The sequence below is a fragment of the Fomitiporia mediterranea genome (assembly GCF_000271605.1).
Source record: "Fomitiporia mediterranea MF3/22 unplaced genomic scaffold FOMMEscaffold_12, whole genome shotgun sequence".
Taxonomy (NCBI): Eukaryota; Fungi; Basidiomycota; class Agaricomycetes; order Hymenochaetales; family Hymenochaetaceae; genus Fomitiporia; species Fomitiporia mediterranea.
Genome location: NW_006760397.1, coordinates 1580762 through 1602911, shown reverse-complemented (window position 1 = coordinate 1602911; position 22150 = coordinate 1580762). Strand labels below are relative to the sequence as shown.

The 22150-nt window shown below is 39.9% G+C and overlaps 5 protein-coding genes across 5 annotated transcripts; 1 reads left to right on the top strand and 4 right to left on the bottom strand.

Annotated features, from left to right (window-relative positions):
• Positions 1-179: 179 nt before the first annotated feature.
• On the bottom strand, positions 180-740 carry FOMMEDRAFT_93826 (uncharacterized protein; the record flags this gene model as incomplete). Its single annotated transcript, XM_007270153.1, has 1 exon — positions 180-740. One exon carries the CDS (start codon positions 738-740, stop codon positions 180-182), a length of 561 nt encoding a protein of 186 aa, XP_007270215.1.
• A 12540-nt stretch (positions 741-13280) lies between these two features.
• FOMMEDRAFT_23013 (uncharacterized protein) lies at positions 13281-14508 on the bottom strand. The gene is made up of 5 exons (XM_007270120.1): positions 14378-14508; positions 14237-14313; positions 14140-14178; positions 13924-14056; positions 13281-13859 (listed from the first exon to the last, which is right to left on the bottom strand). Exons 1-5 carry the CDS (start codon positions 14424-14426, stop codon positions 13612-13614), a joined length of 546 nt encoding a protein of 181 aa, XP_007270182.1. The 5' UTR covers positions 14427-14508; the 3' UTR covers positions 13281-13611.
• Positions 14509-16027: 1519 nt separating this feature from the next.
• On the bottom strand, positions 16028-16893 carry FOMMEDRAFT_160630 (uncharacterized protein; the record flags this gene model as incomplete). Its single annotated transcript, XM_007270279.1, has 3 exons — positions 16028-16205; positions 16264-16368; positions 16688-16893. 3 exons carry the CDS (start codon positions 16891-16893, stop codon positions 16028-16030), a joined length of 489 nt encoding a protein of 162 aa, XP_007270341.1.
• A 226-nt stretch (positions 16894-17119) lies between these two features.
• Positions 17120-19396, bottom strand: FOMMEDRAFT_142771 (uncharacterized protein). The gene is made up of 9 exons (XM_007270278.1): positions 19003-19396; positions 18797-18949; positions 18362-18633; positions 18220-18290; positions 18143-18163; positions 18023-18084; positions 17947-17962; positions 17801-17875; positions 17120-17679 (listed from the first exon to the last, which is right to left on the bottom strand). Exons 1-9 carry the CDS (start codon positions 19155-19157, stop codon positions 17317-17319), a joined length of 1188 nt encoding a protein of 395 aa, XP_007270340.1. The 5' UTR covers positions 19158-19396; the 3' UTR covers positions 17120-17316.
• Positions 19397-20337: 941 nt separating this feature from the next.
• Positions 20338-21588, top strand: FOMMEDRAFT_31217 (uncharacterized protein; the record flags this gene model as incomplete). The annotated part of the gene is made up of 4 exons (XM_007270135.1): positions 20338-20536; positions 20611-20665; positions 20732-20947; positions 21015-21588. 4 exons carry the CDS (start codon positions 20338-20340, stop codon positions 21586-21588), a joined length of 1044 nt encoding a protein of 347 aa, XP_007270197.1.
• Between the last annotated feature and the right edge of the window lie 562 nt (positions 21589-22150).

The window sequence follows — 22150 nt, the reverse complement described above, 5'->3', positions numbered from 1 at the left end:
GTATTGCTTTACTTTCCTTGAGCAGTGTGATAATCTGTTTGAGCAGATTGAGCAGATTGTCTGGGTTCCAAACCTGTTCTCTGGCTTGAAGTTGCCCTCTGAACTTCTGTACTTTGTTCCATACAATGTGTATTGTTTCCTAATCTCAGTAGTGTCTTACTATCCTTGTGTTACATAGATTATAACTGTTTTACATCCTGTAGATTGTAATTGTCATCCTGTAGCTTGAATAACACGATTCTTACTATGTATCCTAAGTATATGTACACTAGTGCATCCATTTGAGTGCCTGTAATGTCCATAATACGTCTGATAAAGTATCCTGAGTCTATTCCAATGAATCCTGACTGTCTGAAGGTGTATTTTGTAATGTAATACCTTATGTTCTCCTGAAACTGTGTTCTGTACAATATATCCTTGTAGTCTGAGCTGGTTTTAATGTTTCTGAACAATTCTTCATCATGAACTGAATAGTTTTGTAGTGTAACATCCAATTGTACCTTATAGAACAATGTTCTATGCAAATTACTTTGATTGTGCTCATTACTGACCGTTTCTTCAATCCTGAAGATGGAAATGTCTGTTCCAATGTCAACTAACATAGTTCCTTTGTAGTACTCGATACTAATCCTGTATCTCTTCCTGTACTGAATAGAATCGACTGTGTATACATATGTCTGTGTCTTTCTATCACTGTTGATGTATCTCCATGTCTGATGCTTATTCTGAAGTAGTATCATTGTATTCCTAATGTATATGCACTTTTCCTTGCTCAATAGTTCAATCTACTCTAGGAATGAGTAGTTACAATTGGTTTGAAGTACAAAAACACACAGAAGACCTCTCCAAACACTACAGATATGTTCTAGGATAGTACCAGACGTTTTACACTGAAAATAAAGTCATATTTTGATGAGAGGGCAAGAGGCACACACATTACATTGTATACACACTCTTTGAGCATACAATTATGTTTGAACATACAATTTTCTTACTTGGATTGCTACAAAACGATTTTACAAAGGACTTTACAGGACCAGACAGTATCAGTACTATAGGAAACAGGACACATAATAGGTACATGAGGAAAGAATACATTAGAACAAGGACAAGGACACAGAAAGACAGGAAGTCAGTGTTAGAGCACATTGATCCACACATGGATTTACCAAATGAACAGAGAATTGGCAGCATACACTCAGGACTTCAGGCAGCACTACTGTGTATACAGACAGGACATTTTATTGAGACATACATGGAACAATACAGTATACAGACAGTTATGGCACTCAGGAAAGTAGAGAATGCTACTTAGACATTTTGTGATAGAACATTACACTATGAGACATTGAAAGTATACTTGAACAATTCAGGAATCGAATCAGTCAACTTACAAAGACACAAACAAGTTGAGACACAAGGAAACAGTATGAGAATACAGTAGGACATTCATCACACACAGAGATACTACACATATACACACATATCTAGTAATATTAGACTCATACATTACAATCTCATTGAATTCAAGACAATATTTTCATTCAAGGATGAATATTACACTCTAGGTTGTACTCTACAATTAGTATTTGGACATTGAGCTCAACAGGATATCCAGTTTTGTGTCACAGTTGGTTATTGTATACAAAAGAGTACACATTTGGAGACATTCTACCAATATGAGCACAAGGCATTACATTTGTAGGAACTAGTCTATTGGAAAAATCAAGGACATAACAGAGGAATTTTGGAATACATCTCTACTACCTATTATTGTATGACTATCCTACAGAAGCAGAGAAATGTGCAAGGTCAGCTAGAAGCCACAATACTAATCCATTCTATTGAGGAAGAAGGCTATAGCTTTGTTGATTAGGGATTTACCTCCACACTTCCCAAAGATGCAGGAGAAGAGAATATTTGCAATTACCACACTGTCAGAATTTCCACTTCTGTACATATTGATCTACACTATGTGTTTCAGAGTACCCAAGAGCTAAAACACTATATCTCCCTAGGAACTCTACTGATTCCCTTCAAAAAGTGTTGTATTAATAGTAACAATCAAGAGGCAACTTTTCTACCAATTGACTATACAGTAATATTGACTATGTTTAATTCTATTAATGTTTTATCTAGTTTCACATAGTTTAGAACCATGCTACTCACTGTCCAGAACACTACCACTGTCTCAATACACACTAGATTGACTTTGGATCAGTTCAGAGAGGCAGTACTACATTGTAAGGATGTTTCCCATACACATGGGTAAGGTATTTTATTATTTACTTGTTACTAACTGTTACTTTTAAGTAAGTTCTCTACCTTTTCTACTGATTTTTAGTATTTAGGACTAAATGCTAGAGGGCAAGTGTAAGGATTTGATTTACTAGTTCATATTTTATTATCACTACATTGCTGATTGTGTCAGATCATTGTACAGTAGGACCTACAAGCACATATATTCTCATTATAGTTAGTTACACTTCCTCCTCATGTATCTACATGTGTACTACCCTATAAAAGACAGTATCAATTGCTAGGTAAAGGGGATTCTTTTCCCCTGACCCCTTGCTCAAGTACTAGGTTATCCTAGTCAGTAGTTGAGTGAACTAAGGGCAATTAGAATTCTCTTGTAAGGAACAGTGAGTTTCCTTACACCTATTAAGGAGTATTGTTAGTTATTGTGTACAAATTCTGTCAGAGCTAACTATTCAGACCAATCTGACTACTAATAATTAATAAACATTCAGAGGTATAGTTTAATCTTCTAATTAACTTGTTTAGTTTAACTATTAGTTTGTAAGTAATATATAGTAGAAGGGTTCTCTTAAATTCTAAGAAGAGTGTATAAGTTCTGTATGAATTTTGACTCAAATTACAGTCTGTAATTGTGAATAAGCTTCTGAGAGAGTCTGTACAATTAGAAAACATAGTTCTAATAAATGTATACTATACTTTTAGAAATGAGTTCTGTTCAGGTTAGAACTGTGTAAACTTACTTAGAGAATTAGTTAACAATTATACAAATAGTATTATAACCCTAAGACTTAGATAGCTTACTAATCAGGTCTACTAAGACTTCTTCCTAAAAGTAATCTAGAATCTAATATAAATGTAGAAGAGTCTAAACCCTTGTCTAGTAGACTTTAGTCTGTTAGTACATATTATAACTAGTTATATACTTTAGAATTTCCCTCTACATTCCTAACTACTAGTAGTTCTGAGTAATAAGTTCCTGTGTCTTGTGTCAGCCTAAATGTTTTACAGTTAGATTGTTGTAATAAACTTAGACAATATTCTTTTACAGCTTCTAATCCTTTAAAACATATAGTCAGTCTTTCTAGTAAACTTATCTATCCTTATCCTCCTTCTAGTCTCTAGTCTACTTCTCTAACTACTTTACTACAACCTGGTCCTGTGTGTGTTTTAGAGCTTATTATATATAAGTGACAAAGTTAACATTCTTAGATTTGAGTCAGATCTCTTAAACTGTCTTAAACATGAAATAGAAATTGTTTAAGAGAATAAGATTTTTGTTATTATTCTCTCCCCTTTTATAACCTACTTGTCTTAAGAGTAAATCAGTTTTTGTCATTTACTTTCTAAGTTTGTAAGTTAGTACAAAGTTGTAGTCTTATAGTTCTAACATCTAGCAGGCCTAGTAGTAGTTAAACTTCTAAAGTGTCTGAAAGTATTAGAGATTAAGGTAATTACTCTAAATCTTAAACTTTTACACAGTACTAAAAAGATATTAATACTACTCCTCTAGAGAACAGACAATTATAAAGAGTTCCTTATTATAAATAGAGTAGTTCTGTTCTATTATAAAGAGGGATTCTAATTAGAACACTATTAGTGTAAGGATTTGATTTACTGGTTTGTATTTTATTACTACTACATTGCTGATTGTGTCAGATCATTACACAGTAGGACCCACAAGTGTATATATTCTCATTGTAGTTAGTTACACTTCCTCCTCATGTATCTACACGTGTATACCCCTATAAAAGACAGTATTGACTGTTAGGTAAAGGGGATTCTTTTCCCCTGACCCCTTGCTCAAGTACTAGGTTATCCCAGTCAGTAGTTGAGTGAACTAAGGGCAATTAGAATTCTCTTGTGAGGAACAGTGAGTTTCCTTACATATTTTTGACTGTACCCACCTAGCACTGAAACCTCTTGCTGGATGCTGAGGAACCAAAGGGTCTGATCAACCCTAGGTCTCCCTCATTGTCTAGTACCCATTAGGAATTTTTCATGAGTAAAGTTACAATTTTCGAGTAGAAACAGAGACTACTTACTGGATTGGCCCCTAGTAGGTTCACAATGCTTCAGAATGCTGCAGAATGCTTCTGGAACACATTAGCACATATTGATATGGACCAGTGCTAGATATGCTGGAGGTTTGCATTGATTGGATGGGTTGAGGACCAGGCATCTGTGACAGCAAAAAGGAACAAACAGGTGTGTATTGAGTTTACAGACAATGGACAACAAGATTACCTATTGGATATTGATTACAATATGGCTGCCAAGCCTTGACAGACGATTCCTGGAGGGTACCCAAGTCCAGATATTAATACTAACATGCTAGGAAGTAAGTCCTTGTCCCTTGTAGGCTGGAGGCAACCCAATGAACCTATACCAGGTGATAAGTCCTTGTCTACACAAGGCTGGAGGCACCCTGATGAACTAGTACATACCAATAATGTAGAACTAAGGCATGTAACTGTACCAGTACATATAGTTAGACAAACACACACTGTAGAGCAGACACTAGCAAGTATTGACACTACTGGGCTCAAAGAAATAGCAAACAAAGGTACAGAGAGTGGAAATGCTCAGGTGATTGTTCTTGAGGATTCAGACAGTCGAGTTCAGGATGAACAGGCAATTGGATTCAAGGATTCGTCCAATTGAGTACAGAAGGTTGAGTTTGAGGATTCAACTCACCAAGTACAGGCAATTGAGCTTGAGGATTTGCTCTATTGATTTCAGACTACTGAGTTTGAGGATTCACTCAATAGAGGACAGGCGATTTGGTTTGAGGATTCACCAAGTCAATATAGAGAGCTAACAGTGAGCATTGAGGAATTTGTAAGCTAATACAAGAGTTACATTGTGTATATAGTCAGTATCAGTGAGAGTGTGGATAAGTATTCAGTGAGCACACTTACTTTAGAACGGAAACACATTAACAACAGTGATGTAGAGGGCAATGAGACACCTAAGACCCTTTTAGGCAGTGAAGAAAGCAGCCAGGACTCAAAGAAAAAGAGTAACAGACAAGGCTAGGAGAGCCAGGCATTGGAATTACAGAGATCTGATGAGGAACAAGATTTCCAGAAGGCAAGTAAGACCTTCAGACACATTACAAGAGCTAGAGCAATTGAGATAGACATAGGACATGTTAGCCCATTCCACAGTTTGATAAACATTGAAGATTTGAATAAGAGAACGTACAAGTTTGATGGAATGTATCAGGAAGAGGAGAAAGCAACTCCTTCATCAAACAAGAGCAGACTTGATAGTATAGTAATAGAAAAGCATGAAACGCTTCAGACAGGCTACAGAACGAAAGCCAGACATGCCATAGTACCAACAGACAATAGAGATCAGAACTATCAATCTAAGAGTGTAGAAGAAACACTCAAGAGTCCAGACAAATGATTACATTTGCAGAAAGTGAAAGGAAAGTGTAAAGTGAAAGGAAAACACAAAGTACAAGGAACAGAACAAAAACCAGAACTGCCAGTCATTCAATACAATTGTGAAATTGATTCAGACTATCCAAGCAAAACAGACATTGCATCAACAGAACAGTACTTTGAGGATAGCAAAAGTGAACACAAATTAGAACTACAAGGATCAGTACTTGATTCAGAGGGTGAAAATCAAGCATACACCTACAAAATCAAGTGTTTAACCTTATACATGGTAGATATCAACTATGCATTGCACAGGAGCAATGTACAGGAGTACTACAATGGATACAACACCCTAGCCAGGTCCAGGAATAAGAGAGAAAGTGAAATACCTGGATATATACAGTCTCAAATGGAAATACCAAGTTTTTCAGGACATCAGAGTATCCCTTGCGAAAATAAAAGGAACAAACAATCCCATAACAATACTTTGCAATTGAAAGCAGTCCCAGGCAAGGCAAACACTAGTGGTATTAGTGAGAACAATATTGATTCAGAGTGTAGTAAACTATGTAGTTCAAAGCTACATATTGAGTGTAGCAAGTATAAGAATAGCTCCAGCTGTAGTTCAGGCATGCAAACAATACATTTGAAAGGGCAAATTCAGTATATTCAAGACCCTATGAGACTATAGCACTTAGGCATCATACTACAGGCATTCAGTACAGGAATAAACATTGCAGGAAGTCTAAACATTAAGATAGACAATTGTATAGTATATACAATAACATTTTACACTCAAAAGCACAGGCATACAGTGTAGAAAGGATTCTACAAGACTATGGATATGTATGGCACATGGAAAGGACTAGGAAACATGCATACAACCATTGTTTCAAGGATTCTAAGACACTACAGGTATAAGGCAATGCATACATGAACATTTCAGAGACACTACTACCAATTCTTAGAGCCACAGATCAAAACAATGCTCTTAAGAAATACAGGTTGTTCACAGACAACAGGAATGTGTACTAGGACATCAGGAAAGGACCTGAGAATGTTAGACAATCAGAATATAACTAGCCAGATAGTATTATGGTTTACAAGGCAATGCAAATAGTAAACTGTACAAGTAGGACAATCTATCAAGCATTACTAGACTATAAACTACAACTACTCTTGGATACTAAGAAATATTTCAATCTAAACAATTCACACAGGTATTCTATTAAGTTAGAAGGCTACATCACACATTGGAAGACAGACAGTACTGTATTGTTGTTTAATAAATGTCCTTAAGCATCCTGATACTCTGTTTCCTTCTGTATCATCAAAGTATCATGCCTGAATGCTTGAATAGTCTGATCAATCATTCCTAATTCACTATTACTCTGATATTTGCTGACTGTATGTGTATTACCTTTGCTTTCCCTTAAAGTAGTGTGATAATCTGTTTGAGCAGATTGAGTGGATTGAGCAGATTGTCCAGGTTCTGAACCTGTTCTCTGGCTTGAAGTTGCCCTCTAAACTTCTGTACTTTGTTCCATACAAAGCATATCCATTCCTAATCTCAGTAGTGTCTTACTATCATTATGTTATATAGATTGTAGTGGTTTTACATCCTGTAGATTGTAATTGTCATTCTATAGCTTGAATATCATGATCCTTACTATGTATCCTGAGTATATGTATGCTAGTGCATCTGTTTGAGTGCCTGTAATACTTATAATATGTCTGATAGAGTGTCCTGAGTCTATTCTGATGAATCCTAACTGTCTGAAAGTGTATTTTGCTAGTTTGTACCTTATGTTCTCCTGAAACTGTGTTCTGTACAATATATTCTTGTGTTCCAAACTGGTTTTAGTGTTTTCCAACAGTTCTTCACTGTAAACTGAGTAGTTTTGTAGTGTAACATCCAATTGTACCTTATAGAACATTGTTCTATACAAATTCCTTTGCTCATACTCATTACTGACTGTTTCTTCAATCCTGAAGATGAAAATGTCTGTTCTAATGTTGTAGAATCAATATTCCTGAATGACTGAACATTCTAGTAGTCCTGAAAATGTCTGAAGCAGTTCTTTGCTTTTGAATACTTTCCTATACTAAATAGAATCAACTGTGTATGTGTATGTCTGTGTCTTTCTATCACTGTCAATGTATCTTCATGCCTGATACTTATTCTGAAGTAGTATTATTGTATTCTTAATGTATATACACTTTGCCTTGCTCAATGTGCTGATTTCTGTCTTCCAATGTATAATGTAGCCTTCTAACTTAATAGAATACCTGTGTGAATTGTCTGGATTAAAATATTTCTCAGTATCCAAGAGTAGTCATATTTTATAGTCTAGTAATGCTTGATAGATTGTCCTACTTGTACAGTTTACTATTTGCATTGCCTTGTAAACTATAATACTATTTGGCTGGTTATATTCTAATTGTCTAACATTCTCAGGTCCTTTCCTAATGTCCTAGTACACATTCCTGTTGTCTGTAAACAGTCTGTATTTCTTAAGAGTATTGTTTTGATTTGTGGCTCTAAGAATTAGTAATAGTGTCTCTGAAATGTCTATGTATGTATTGCCTTACACCTGTAGCATCTTAGATTCCTTGAAACAATGGTTGTATGTGTGTTTCCTAGTCCTTTCTATGTACCATGTGTATCTGTAGTCTTGTAGAATCCTTTCTACACTGTATGCCTGTGCTTTTGAGTGTAAAATGTTATTGTATACACTATACAATTGTCTATCTCAATGTTTAGACTTCCTACAATGTTTATTCCTGTACTGAATGCCTGTAGTACAATGCTTAAGTACTATAGTCTCATAGGGTCTCAAATATACTGAATTTACCCTTTCAAATACATAGTTTGTATGTCTGAACTTGTGTTCTGTTTCTTCCTCAAGTGTTTCTTACACTTCTTAGTAGCTTCAGTATTACTCAAATCAATGTCTGACAGTTTGAATAAAGCATTACTTTGATTGTTGTCATTGGATGAAGAGGAATCCGAATTATTACTGTCTGGGTCTGATCCTAGGTTGAAATTTCCCTTTCTCTGTATCCTAGAGCTCTGTATTGCTCTGTATGTGTAACTATTCTTTGCTAGGCTCTCTGAAGGTCTTACTAATGCAAATCTGCCTTTCTGAACATTATTCAGTACTTTACTATGCCTGTGTCCATTGTTTGTCCTTAAACTACTGTTTGAGCTATTCTTATACTTACTATACTTGATATGTAGCTTTGAACTGTATAGTTTGCTGTGCTCTAAATCAATATTGTTCTCACTAATACTACTAGTGTATGCCTTGCCTGGGACTGCTTTCAATTGTGAAGTATTGCTATAGGATTGTTTGTTCCTTTTATTTTTGTGAGGGGTACTCTGATGTCCTGAAAAACTCAGTATTTCTATTTAAGACTACATATATCCAGGTATTTCACTTTCTCTCTTATTCCTGAACCTGGCTAGGGTGTCATATCTATTGTAGTAGTCCTGTACATTGCTCCTGTGTAATGTATAGTTAATATCTACCATGTATGAGGTTAAACACTTGATTTTGTGAGTGTATACTTGGTTTTCACCCTCTAGATCAAGTACTAATCCTTGTAGTTCCAATTTGTATTCACTTTTACTATCCTCAAAGTACTGTTCTGTCAATACAATGTCTGTTTTGCTAGGATAGTCTGAATCAATTTCACAATTGTATTGAATGTCTGACAGTTCTGGTTTTTGTTCTGTTCCTTGTACTTTGTGTTTTCCTTTTACTTTGCACTTTCCTTTCACTTTCTACAAATACAATCATTTGTCTAGACTCTTGAGTGTTTCTTCTACACTCTTAGATTGATAGTTCTGATCTCTACTGTCTGTAGGTACTGTAGCATGTCTGGCTTTTGTTCTGTAGCCTGCCTGAAGTGTTTCACACTTTTCTGTTACTATACTATCAAGTCTGCTCTTGTTTAATAAAGGAGTTGCTTTCTCCTCTTCCTAATACATTCTGTCAAACTTGTACATTCTCTTATTCAAATCTTTGATGTCTATCAAACTGTGGAATGGGCTGACATGTCCTATGTCTATCTTAATTGCTCTGGCTCTTACAATGTGTCTGAAGGTCTTACTTGCCTTCTGGAAATCTTGTTCCTTATTAATTCTCTATAGTTTTAATACTTAGCTCTCCTAGCCTTTGTTACTCTTGTTCTTTGAGTCCTGACTACTTTCTTCACTGTCTAAAAGGGTCTTAGGTGTCTCATTACCCTCTACATCACTGTTGTCAATGTGTTTCTGTTCTGAAGTAAGTGTGCTTACTAGATACTTATCCACACTCTCACTAATACTGACTATATACACTATGTACTCCTTGTATTAGCTGGCAAATTTCTTAATACTTACTGTTAGCTCTCTATATCAACTTAGTGAATCCTCAAACCAAATTGCCTGTTCTCTATCAAGTGAATCCTCAAACTCAGTAGCCTGAAATTAATCAAGCAAATCCTCAAGCTCAATCACCTGTACTTAGTGAGTTGACTCCTCAAACTCAACCTTCTGTACTCAATTGGATGAATCCTCAAATCCAATTGTCTGAGTGTTTCCACTCTTTGTACTACTATTTACTATTCCTGTAAGCCTAATAGTGTTAATACTTACTAGTGTCTACTCTATAGTGTGTGTTTGTCTAACTATATACACTGGTACAGTTACATGCCTTAGTTCTACATTATTAGTATGTACTAGTTTATTAGGGTGCCTCTAGCCTTGTGTAGACAAGGACTTATCACCTAGTATAGGTTTATTAGGTTGCCTCCAGCCTACAAGGGACAAGGACTTACATCCTAGCATGTTAGTATTAATATCTGGACTTGGGTACCCTCTGGGAATTGTTTGTCAAGGCTTGGCAGCCACATTGTAATCAATATCCAATAGGTAATCTTGTTGTCTATTGTCTGTAAACTTAATACACACCTGTTTATTCCTTTTTACTGTCACAGATGCCTGGTCCTCAACCTATCTGATTGATGCAAACCTTTAGTGTATCTAGTACTAGTCTATATTAATATGTGCTAATGTGTTCTAGAAGTGTTCTACAGTATTCTAAAGCATTGTGAACCTACTAGGGGCTAATCTAGTAAGTAGTCTCTGTTTCTACTCAAAAATTGTAACTTTACTCACTAAAACTTTCTAATGGGTACTAGACAATGAGGGAGACCTAGGGTTGATCAGACCCTTCAGTTCCTCAGCATCCAGCAAGAGGTTTCAGTACTAGGTGGGTACAGTCAAAAATATGTAAGGAAACTTACTGTTCCTTACAAGAGAATTCTAATTGCCCTTAGTTTACTCAACTACTGACTGGGATAACCTAGTACTCAAGTGAGGGGTCAGGGGAAAAGAATCCCCTTTACCTAGTGATTGATACTATCTTTTATAGGGTAGTACACATGTAGATACATGAGGAGGAAGTGTAACTAACTACAATAAGAATATATGTGCTTGTGGGTCCTACTGTACAATGATCTGACACAATCAGCAATGTAGTAATAATAAAATACAAACCAGTAAATCAAATCCTTACAATAGGACAGTCTTAGTTCTTCCTTAACTATAAAAGGTATTTATATTAGAGGACAGTTTTAAGTTAGAACAGTAGTTCTGAATCTGTAACAGACTTTACAGAACAGATGTACAAGACTAGAGAGGACACACAAGCTCTTTTAGAGAAGGTAGTATAGGTTATAAAGTAGAACTATAATTAGAAAAGGTTTATAACTAAGAATTACTAGCCTAGTAACAAAGTTATACTAGAAGCTACTAATCTGACTATGAATTGTCTAATAAAGAAGTTGGACAACAAGTACTTCAGACCCTTTATTATTAAGAAGAAGGTTAGTGTCTCTACTTACAAACTTTAACTTCTAACAATCTAGAAGTATATACACTTAGTATTTAACAAGGTTCTATTGTTTTAGTACTATAACCTAGGTTTTCCTTTATAACAAAGACCCTTACTACCTCTACCAGAACTTATTAGTTCTAAACTAGAATACAAAGTAGAGTACATAGTAGATACTAAGTTAGTATATAGAAAGCTTAAGTTCCTTGTCTACTAGAAAGAGTACCTAGTTAAAGAATATACTTAAGAACCTACTAAGAATCTTACTTATACTAACACAATCTAAGACTTTTATCAACTTCATCTAAGTACTCTATACTAACTCTGTCTTACAGATTTCTAAACCCTACTGTTCTAACTTATGTCTGAGCTACTAACTAAGTCTAATGTTTACTAATTAGAACAATCAGTTTTAAAGAGAGGTAATGTTACAGTTTACTACTCTTATACTCTTAGTTTTACAGGTTCTACACTCTTCTATACTAGAACTTAGGACTTTTGTCCCTCAGGTGTACTGTTTATAGACTATATACAGACTAACTCTCTCTATAACTCTTATTACTACCCCTCTTACTTTATTATTCTGTTCCTTTGTCTACTCTTTCATTCTTTGTTTATTCTAAAGTCTCTTACCCTTTGTCCACCCCTTCATTCTTTGTACACTTATCTGTGACCCTCTCTTTCTTTATTCTTTATAGCTTATCATTCTTTGTAACTCATTGTTCCCTAAGTACTCTTGTATAGTTTAGTATATATAAGTATATAAGATCAGACTAGTCTTATAGTCTTAATCTTGTCTACTCTAGATAGTTTTGTACTCTTAGACTTACTCTATATACTCTACACTTGTCTTACTCTCTCTTTCTACCTATTCTACAAGTTCTGACTGTGTTCTAGTACTTGTGTCCTGTATTTCTGTTGTGTAGAATAGTTATAGTCTGGGTCCTCTTACTAAGCCTTTAAGTCCCTTCTACACTGTTACTAACACTAGTCTGAAAGTACAAGCTGTTAGCTTTCTAACAATAACAGACACAGTTAGTACTGTTCCCTTACTATAATTAGTATAAAGCTAGTAGCTCTATGTAAGACATTAATAAAGAGGATAAACTATTCAACCTTAGAACTTATAATAGTAATTAGTATATCTCTGTTTAATAGCCTGTAAAGAAGATTTGGTTCAGATTACACTTGTTCAAACTTCTGATAGATAGAAAGAGCTGATAACCAACATAAACCTGGCAGGGAAGGACCTAGGTTCTTTAAAGAATAGGGTTACTATACAACTTCTTGTAAGTAATTACATAGAACACTTTCTAAACCTCTAAGCTATTAGATTAACACAATCTAATCTTCTATCCAAGTAAGTAGCAGTTCTAATCAGCTGAAATAGAGTTCTAGAACACAGTTTGGAATGTGCAAGGTTGTTCAGATGCCTATAGGAAGCCTGATTGTGTTAGTGTAGTTAAGTAACACATAAAGAGAAAAAACACTATTGAAACCAAGACAAAGAGACTTTCAACTCTAGCAGACAGCAGACTTACAGTAGTTCATAGAGACCATAACTGATATGTGACAAGTTCTGAGGACTGAATTTTCTGTGCAAAGGCTGGCAACAGCAGTTGTGGTGACTGACCAGTCATTATTTGGCCCAAACTGAAGCAAACAACAGCACATAGATGCCTCTGACAAGGTGCTGATAAATTCATCCTTTGTCAGAGTCTGTCGATCCTCCTGATTCCTCCAAGTCTGAGTGAAAGTTTTTGGAATTTGAATTCAATAAAATGTTTATGTGCCGCTCGTTTTCGAGGAATTACAGGTTTAGATTCTAGTCTACTAGCAGAGAATAGTTCTATGTACTCATATAAAATCAAGACAGATACAAAATGAAAGCGAGATGTGCAAAGAAAATATACAAGAAGGCATGCATGTCATACAAAGGTTCCATCATCCACAAACGTAGAAATGACTAGCAGAGGTGTGACGCCGTCGCATTCAGATTCGAACAGGACTAAAGTGTCTGTACAGAGAGGAAAGCTCGAAAGGATACCAGTCGTGCATCATTGCCACGGCTTGATTTTTTATGCAAGCGCGAGTGCGAGCAGTCCCGCAAAAATAGCTCCTACAGCTCCTGCATTCGTTCGCATGCTGCCATTCGATCCGGTTGAACCAGAGGAGCCTGATGCTGACGTTGTAGATGAGGGTGCTGAGCCCAGACCTATCGAGCTCGAGCTCGAGCCCAAACCTGACCCAGTGGCTGTAGGCGCAACGGAGGAGACCTTAATAGATGAGATGGGCTCGCCGGAAGTTGCGCATGCATTCGTGTACTCTGAAGATCAAATAGTCAATATAGTTACAAAAAGCCACTGTAGCATAACATTTGATATACACACGGTCAATTATGCTCTGCTCCTGCGTCTGCAAGGAGCTGGCCTGATCACCACCAACGGCGACAAGACAGTTGGCGCAGTCCGCGATCTGATTCGCAACAGTATTGTTGCACAGGCACGACAGGTCCTGGCAGCTCTGGGGACGGGATTGATGTACGTTTCAGTTCCAGCGTTTCAGATAAGAGCAGGAGATAAGTAAAGTTATGTCAGCGGACGCACGTTGATGGTTGTCTCGATTGGGCTACAGGTAGCCTGGCACTTAAATCTAATCTTAGACCGTGGGGCGTGAAATGTATAGGGGAAGGTGGGGACGTACAGCGTCTGGGATACTGCCGAGTCCAAGCCCACCTGCGGACTGGCGGGCGAGCAACGAAGGAGAAGTGAGGGCCGATGCTGCGTCGGAAATGAAAAATTCAATATCGAAATACGAGACGCGAATTTGAGCAGAGATGCATACCTTGAGTAATAAGCAAGGCGAGGACGGAGAGTGCGAGAGTGGGCTGCATAGTTGTTGACTAGGTAGTGTCGTTCGAGTGGTCGGTCGTTATAAGTGCAAACGAGACACAGAGGGAGGCACAAAGGGAGGACAAAGAGGGGGGAGAAGCCCGTAATGAGTTTGAAAGAGTGCTTGAGTATGGATGATTTTATACAACTTCGCGGTGAGCGTCGTGGACGCGAGCCGACGAGCAAAAAAGGGAAGTCATTTACCCGATTAAGGAAAGCTGGTGATCCCTGCGAATCGGCTACAATCAAGGGATCAGAACGCCGCGTGAATCCCACGAGCCAATTCATTTCTTGAGGCGACAAAACCCAATCTCAAACCTTTGTGCCCATCACAACGCCATTTGACGCCCACTGTCGCGCTCATAGGCCACCTCTATCTCTCGTTGATTCCGAGTCTCGATTCTATTGTACCTATGTGGGGTTTTGTGAAGTTCCTGGCGCGGTGACATTTCGTGTCATTGTCCTCACACTAAATCCAACCCAAGGCTCTCACCCATTGACCTCCCCGCGAATGTTCTCGTAATTTTTTCTCTTTCCGAGTAAATTGGAAGATGAGAAGCTGAAGCAGTCATGCTGGCTGCTCCCAGGAACCAACACTGCGCACCAGGGATCCTCTTGATCCAATCAAGCCCCCAATGCACATTCTTTACAATTTTGATCTGCATTTCAATTACGCGTGCAAGCGTTGGTATAAGTTCCTTTTGCTTCCCGAAGGCCGATTTCCAGTCGCATCCCGCATTTCGAGACAGATCAATTGGCCAACGCATTTTGGTTCATCCCGTCTTGTTGATGCTCTGTTCTCGGAGGCACAAAGACTGGTTTCTGTGATGGCGAATGAATTGGCGTCGTGAAGATCATTTGCTAAACTTTGCTTCCCGCACCGTAATTCAATTTTCACTTCGCCAAGTCATTCCGCTTATCCAGATAGGACTAATTTATCTCGGAAGCATATGTTGTCCTCGGGCGGTCCGCACACCTTACGACATACCTCCGAGCGTAGGTAAGTAGAAGAGCGTTTCTTTATCTTCGTGCTCTGCACTCTCGTACTCTTTCTCATGCACTGTAAATATAGGGCGATCAGCGGGCATTCGTCCGATTATGCATCCAGAAGTACGAGATCAGCGCAACAGCAGTGCTTCATTAAATTTTATGGGTAATATTAATGTGAATGAAGTATGAAGTCCTACAGCAACATAACGTATTCGACCACAATCGATAAATCAAGACAGTTGCACATCAGATTAAAGGCCTAGACCCCATAGGGATCTTGAAATGAAGTGCATTGAACTCCTTTTGCGTCTCGGCCTCACTAATCACTGGCATGTCCTACATGGTTTCGTCTCGTCTCATCTGGTTTCTCTAGGATGAACAATTCCTCTATTCGAAGCAAGTTTTTCGGGCAATCTCATGAGCCGAACGGACCCGGCCTCCGCATCGACAAGTCATTCATCAATATCACTCCTAAAGCTTGCTCCGACGCCCACCACAAACAAAATACTGACAAACCATCTCCAGGATCCCTGATGCCTGTCAATTAGAAACAACTACTAGCACCAGAGCGCCAAATCGAAGGTAATGCGCCTCTTGAGAGAACAGACCACAACTATTCACCAACCTGAGACTCGACGCCAGGAAGGCTGAACGATGGGACTTCACATCCAGAAGCGGAACATACGGAAAGTTCTAACACTAAGGATATCCAGCAAATCGAATGCTGATGCTGATCGACCGCAACTTCCCGAAGCCAGGAGCCTCTTGGGACGAGGAGGCGCATCTTCTTCCTATTTCAGGGATCAAAAATCACATACGAAAGATCCCATCATGAGGACAAGAAGCTACGAATCAACGAGGGCGTTGGAGTGGTTCAAATATGAGCTCCGCGAAGACCGGCTGTGCGCTGCGAACTCGCTGCGCATTGTATCCAGGATCCAGATACCCCGTTTCCTAACAGAAGGCGAGCAAAAAGTAAAAACAATTAAGAGAGATCTACTTCTTGAACAGCATTTAGAGACACCTATCCTGCAAGCTTATTTTGACTCTAGGATTCTCTGTGATGTGATGAAGAGCGGTGAGTTGAGACATCTGATGAAGTCAAGCTGAAGTACATCTCTCCCAATGTCGTCGATAGGTGTACCGGAAATTGTAGTTTAGAGGTTTAATGAAGGGAGTAGGAATTCCGCGCTTAAACCGTTTCTCAGGCCAGGTATTTTAATGAAATCCTAATGATATTAAACATGATCAAGCAATACAGCTTTGGCTTGACAACACGTCTTTCCTCCTCTGACCCTCTCCTGCATTTGCTACGTCTTTTAAGCCCCTATGTTCCTCGATCTCCACGTAGTCCCGTTCTTCTGCGGCATAGCTATCGGTAAGAAAACTCGAGAAACCGATGTCTCTCTGATAAACGCCTCCGAACGTCCAATCGACCCTCCCGATACCCAGCGCGCCATTGACATATTCAGCTGCCATAGGTCGTCATGAAGGTAAAGCGAGTTCAGATCGCTTGGATCGGTGTTGACGGCCACAAGCCAAGCATCAGCAGTTATCAATGCTCCAAATATGCCTAAGGTGCTGAACTGTGCAAGAATGCATACATAAGTAACGGACTCCTCGGCGTATCGGCCAGGACTCTCGAGGTAGACTCTCATATTCTAATACGAGAGTGAAAAACTGGTCTCCAAGTCGTCAAGAACATTGATTAATAAAAAAGTACAGTGTCTACTCCACGATATTTACAGTCCGATTCAAGAGAAGGCAGATACGAGGATGGGGAATGATTGTAATAATACCGTAAGTAATGTACCAAGGCCCAGAAGTGCGGGTGTTGATTAAGGGGTATGACAATGACTATAGTAATGGAAAAGGGGTGGAAGTAGGGAAGTCATATTGCACCTAATCGTCAGTACCAACTCCTTCTCCGGTGGAGACCTTATCCCCGCACGTCACAGAACTACCATGCTCAAACCTCACCTGCACGCTCTCTGCCTCTTCGCCCCCCACTTCTGTACTACCAGTACTCTGAGTCCTACATCCATTCCCACGCAACAGCGCATTGACCGTAACGTATTGATCTTCCAACGATCCTTCGCGTGGACCAAGCTTGATATCAACGAAGCCATCGCCAGCCTTCATCATTCGAAGACCAGTGAGTATGCTCTCGAGGTCTAATGGTCCATTCTGATCGAGAGTTTCGTCCACGTCAGAATGAGCGTGCATAGTGTTCCGTTGGAGGTGGCGTCTCGAGGAAGCAATCGTCTGTGGAGGTGATATATCAGCATTTCAAATTCGTCATCGGAACGTTCGGTGAAGACGAGGGAAAATACATTAAACAGTTGAGGAAGGGAATAAGAGGAGAATAAGAGAGAGGTGGACGTACGGCAAGATTAATGCCCTGCTGGTTCGACGTCAAGTTCTCCAAGTGCGAGCGAAGCCGTCTGCGTTCATTCAGTGTCTATTCCCAGTCGGGCCAATCACGTCAGTCATAATTTCCAAGCATATCTAGATTGTTAAATTGATGCGCACACAGAGAACAGTGTTCCTAGACGCGAAAACGATTGATTAGCAAATATGAAAAGACCAGCAAGAGGCATGAACGCACGTGTATAGCCGTCCGACAGGCAGCAGGAACATATAATGCAAATTGTTGTCTGGCATCGTCATCTAACAACATGACATGTTAGATAGCATAATGGGAGAGATAGGACATGATATGACGCACAAGGAAGCACAGGTCAAGGATCTTAAAATGAAGGCTGCTCAATATTGCGTATTTTTGATTCATATAAGAAGGCATACACAGAGAATGGTTCCTGGTACAGAAGCCTTGATGATCGTTGTACATATTCTCGAAATGATCGAGTCTGTCCCTTCAATCCAGAAACAATTTCAAACCATATATTAGCTTGCGTATAGGAGGGTAAGGGAATGGAATGCGCACGTTCAAATCCAGTCCGGCTCCTCGATAAATAGTATAACAATAAACCGGAAATGCTCAAATCACATAAGATGCTCAATATAATCCACGCAACCTCGGTTGGGACAAGCATAATATGGCTTTGGATCGTAGTATGTGTCAGACCCTGAGCGGCGCCTGCACACGCTAATACGGCTTGACCCAATGACAATGCCGCGATATAAACAAATAGGAGCTTTGAACGAGAGAAGCGCATAATGCGGTAGGCCATGAAGAAATGGATCGGGACAGGTGCACTGATACATAGGGTAAATATTGAATTTCAGTTCCATTGCAAATTTTAGACGGAGGACAATGGGGCGATCGAGAATCCAGATAAATGGAAGACCAAATACGATCATATGTCAGTCCGAAACTAGAACATAAATAGATCACTGAGAGGTAGAGGTGTATACACACATTGACGAAAATACAGGTACTGTGGCGTACTCCCATGGGGCGAATGCGAGCGAAATGGGGTTGGCAAAGTTCGTAACGGTGTAATGCCAGAGCATTGAAACAGATGTGCACACTTGGAATGTGTCGATTGCGTAGATCCAGCATAACATCCCCCTGTAACAATGCTTGAGATGTTATTAGATTAAAAACACCAAGATAAAGCTCACAGTATCCACCAATTGTCCTTGAATTCCGAGAGAAAGTACGCGATCAGTTGCATGACGCAGATTCCGAAAACGAGCGCATTGACAACGACTCCAATAAGAAGTGGACCAACGACAAGCTGGTACGACGAGCCAAGTAAAGAGACAGGGATTGGCATCCCCTCCTATGTTGATTAGGTGGAGACCGGTACGGGAAGTAAGCGTAAGGGAGACTGAGAGCAACCACGAGGGAATTCCAGAGTAGAGTGAGGCATAAGTAGACACTACCGGCGCTGAAGAGTCGTTCCAAGTAGCATGCCATGCCCCTCGATTGTCATGGCTAGTGGCGCTTCTTAAGGGAAAGTTTTGCGTGTGTTACGAAGGATGCAGCAGCAGCAGAGACATTATGGGGAGTTACAACGACCGTGGCGCTCTTCATAAGTCCAAGGCAGGGAGAACAGAAGGAAGCTCGCGATATCGACGCCTTAAGCCGGGTCGGATAAATCGTGGATATTCCGAAAGAAGCATGCTATCCAAGAGCGGCAAACCCTGTTCCACGCTGGAGGCATTGGTGTACCTATACAAAACCATAAAACAAAGTCTAGGGCAGTGATCGAAGTCAAGTGTCGCTTGCAAGACCCGAACCGATCGAGAGAGAGGATAAGGTTGGAGACGCAAGACGGCCAGATTGACGGATAGCTAAGTCATATAATTTCCGAACCCCACGTAGTTCACTATTCATAAATATGGCAAGCCACTAAAGTGGTGCGTATCTCAAAGCCCCAGATCAAATAGTCACGACAGTGTCAACTTCAAGTGGCAGAAGGCATTAGCATTAGCAAACATCGTAGACAATGGTATGACAAGAAGGATTGAGGAATGGATGGAAAGATGTCGGGATTTTTGGATTGGAGTATTTTATCACTCTGACATGGTAGTTTGCGTGTTTCCGCAGCTCCAGAGCCAGCTGCAGACAGCATTGACTACAGGTCAGGTGCACTCCGTCCCCAAGTTGCTACGACCCTGCGACGAACATGATTGCACGTCAAGATAAAGGCAAAATGCATGACTAGTAACTGCAGCCTCTGGTTTGCTGCGCAGAAAAGTGTTGTTAGACTAATGCTTATCTAGTATCGCTTCTGCATCGATCATTTACAGTGCAACTCCGCTTGATATGTCTTGACGCTTTGCCACAATATCTGCGCCCGTCCGAGTCAGCGCCTTCCGTCGAGTCATCCATATTGGAACCTTCTTGAACAAACCCGCAGCAAGAAGACTTTTCTTGCGCCTTGAAATTTTGCTATATATCTAGTTCACAAGCTGTACTTGAGTTGTCCAATCCTCCTGAAGCTTGACAACATGGCTACAACCACCAGACCATCTAATAAACCAGCCATTGACGCCTACCCTGAATCTCAAATTACAGAACGCGCCGGAAAAGAGCGCTACGGTGCAGGCGACACGTTCCTTGTCCAAGACGTTCTGCCACCGGATGTGCTCGAAGGGTCGTTTGAACGTCTATGCAACGAGGTGAAATGGAATACAATGAGTCATCGTGGTGTGTGGAACAGACCCATCTCTGCCGTAAAGGGTAACTGACACGGCTCGCTAAATCGCGATGCTCTTGATAAGGTGGAGAGGTTCCAAGGCTTGTTGCAGTCGAGGGCACGGTGGACGAAGACGGAACGTACGCGTGTATTATTTATGGGTTTCTGACATCCTGATTGATATAATCCATGATCCTTTTACACAGTGTCCCGATCTACCGTCACCCAGCCGACGAGTCACCCCCACTCCATCCGTTCTCTCCAACGGTAGACTTTATCCGCGAACACGTCTCTCGACTTCTACCATCGACCCACGCGCCGCTCAACCACGTGCTGATACAACGCTACCGCACAGGTGAAGATTATATCTCAGAACACGCGGATAAGACGATCGATGTCATTCACGGGACTTATATCGTCAAGTATGTATTCTGCCATTTAAAATCTTAAAAAGGCTCTTAATTAATGACGCATTTTCGTTTTTCACAGCGTGTCCCTCGGAGCCCAACGCAGAATGACACTACGCACCAAGAAGCCTCACAAATATAATAACAAGCACGCTGACGAAGACGCTTCTGCAACAACAGACCGAACTGTCCAACGCATCCCGCTGCCTCATAACTCTGCTTTCTTCCTCGGCCTCACCACAAACCGTCTCTGGCTACATAGCATCAGACAAGACCGTCGCGCTCCTTTCCTCCTTACCCCACCCGAGCTCGCGTTCGGCAGGGAACGTATCAGCCTGACGTTCCGCTCAATCGGGACGTTCCTTACACCCGCCCCAAGGCCTCCACCTATTCAAGTTCAACAAAATGCCAAGGAACAAGCGGAAGAGAACGAGAACATAGAAGAACACGAAGAACAGAAAGGCAATACAGAGAATTGGCTAATTTGGGGTCAAGGCGCTACCTCTAAGTCTCGTCTCACTGCACGTTCCATCAGCTCCAACGGCTCTGAACGCGCAGCCCTTATACGCGCATTCGGTGTGGAGAACCATTCTCCCGAGTTTGATTGGAAGAGGGCGTATGGTCGTGGGTTTGATGTTTTGCATTTCACTTCCTGAACCGTGAGGGCTTGGTATGAATTTTTACCATAATGCATGGTTGTTTTTAAAGGGCTCTTTGGGTTGTTGTATAATATCCAAGCTTTCTAACTGTATTGTCTCTGAGAAGACGTGACCGTATAAACCAAAGGGTATTCAACGAAGTGATTTTTATTTTTTTCTGCATAACATATATTATAATACGTTAACTCTGCTCGATCTCCAAAGCAGAGCAGGTACATAGCCCAAATAAATGAACGACCAATGTAAGAATAAAGAACGGATATTATATGTACGAACGAACGAAAGTTTTACTTCCACAATCACACAACAGCAAGACAAGTCGGCAGTAGAAGGGATGGGGATAGATATAACTCCAAATTAAAGCTATAAAGCTAAATAAACAACAGAAAAGACAGACAAGAACGGGTGAGAGGGCGAACAAGAAAATAGCAAGAAATAAAGCAAGGGAAAACAAATTACAAATTTCTCTTCGTCGATTATTATTTTCTTTCATCCCTCCATCTATTCGCATCCGTCATCCACCATTCATCGGTAAAAAGAAAAGTTTTTAATTAAAAAA